Source organism: Austrofundulus limnaeus, unplaced genomic scaffold (genome assembly GCF_001266775.1).
Source record: "Austrofundulus limnaeus strain Quisiro unplaced genomic scaffold, Austrofundulus_limnaeus-1.0 Scaffold253, whole genome shotgun sequence".
Classification (NCBI taxonomy): Eukaryota; Metazoa; Chordata; class Actinopteri; order Cyprinodontiformes; family Rivulidae; genus Austrofundulus; species Austrofundulus limnaeus.
Window position 1 is genome coordinate 645,906 of NW_013952655.1, and position 1,319 is coordinate 647,224.

General features: G+C 29.4%; 1 protein-coding gene across 1 annotated transcript in view; it reads right to left on the minus strand.

Moving 5' to 3' along the window:
* Nucleotides 1-706: 706 nt before the first annotated feature.
* cd22 (cd22 molecule) overlaps nt 707-1,319 on the minus strand; it is a gene marked incomplete in the record, with an annotated part of 4,034 nt that continues 3,421 nt past the window's right edge. The window contains 1 exon segment of the mRNA XM_014020455.1: nt 707-1,319. Within this exon segment, the coding sequence (XP_013875909.1) occupies nt 1,188-1,319 (132 nt within the window).

A 1,319-nucleotide genomic window follows, 5' to 3' on the forward strand; every position in this document is an offset into this window, starting at 1 on the left:
CATAAACATTAAAGGCACTGTCACACTAGACAGCGTATGTCAACTTATCAAAAATTTAAAAACTTCTACGTTGAAGATAAAATTGAAAAAATCAACAAGAAGTATTTTTAGGCTTGTACATAATGTAGTTCTAATAAATTGATCCAATATGTAACTATTATCAGCAATTTAGACATAAAATATGTGTCATAAGTTGGCATAAGTTGTCTAGGGTCACAGGGCCTTACCAAACAATTATTTAGTGAAACAAATTTTTGTTTTACAGCTATAATGTCTTACTCTTAAAAATTGTAAGATTATGATTAATAAATAAATAAAAATGTAAAAAATGCTTGCTCACAATTAGTTATTATTTTTCTTTTTGTTTTGTTTTTTCCTAACACAGTAGTACACTCCACCAGCAGCTGCACCAACAACAACCAAACATGCRATTACTATTCCAGCGATGGCTCCTGGAGATAAACCTGAAGTSGGGTTGTTTTCTAAAATGGACAAAAATAAAGAAATGGTTATAAATATACAAAATATATTTCAAACAAACTTATTGTCAAAATCAAAACTTGTCATTACAAAGTAAAATAAGTCTCTTCAACTGCTTAGTTAACACTTTTAAAAATTTCACCAAAAAAAGGAAAATGAGGAAGAAACAATTTAAAACTAAAAAGGACAAATAAACGTTTCAGACAGGAAAAGTAGTATTCTGCATATGATCTACTAATGAGCTTGGCATATCTGTATATGCTTATATATCCAAGAGCCTCTGAACAAACAAACAAAAAATGTTTTCTCATCAATGCTGAAAATATGGAATATGATTATTAAAGTCCATTTCCAACGTCTTTTAGTATTTGTGTAAAATACATAATGCTTGTCAGGATTCTTTTCATGTTTTCCTTCAATTAACATTAAAATTTTTGTTTCATGGCAAAAATATGATGTTCTGTAGGGATTATAAAAACTCAATATGCTTATATAAATGGCAACCAGAAACCAAAACAGCAGTTCAGTATTTTCTACAGTCTGTACATGTTTTCTTTTCTTTTCTTTTCTTTTCTTTTCTTTTCTTTTCTGTTCTTTTCTTTTCTTTTCTTTTCTCTTCTTTTCTTTTCTTTTCCTTTCTTTTCTTTTCTTTTCTTTTCTTCAGCATTCATAATAGTTGAGAAGGTGAAAAGATGATTACCACTTATTTACAAAAAAGACTTACCAATGATGGATATAGATAAACGTTGAGACGTTTGATATCTCAGAGTTTTGCTGTTAAAGGCCTGACAGCTGTAGTCTCCACTCTGACTTGTCTGAACATTCATCAGTCTGAGTTC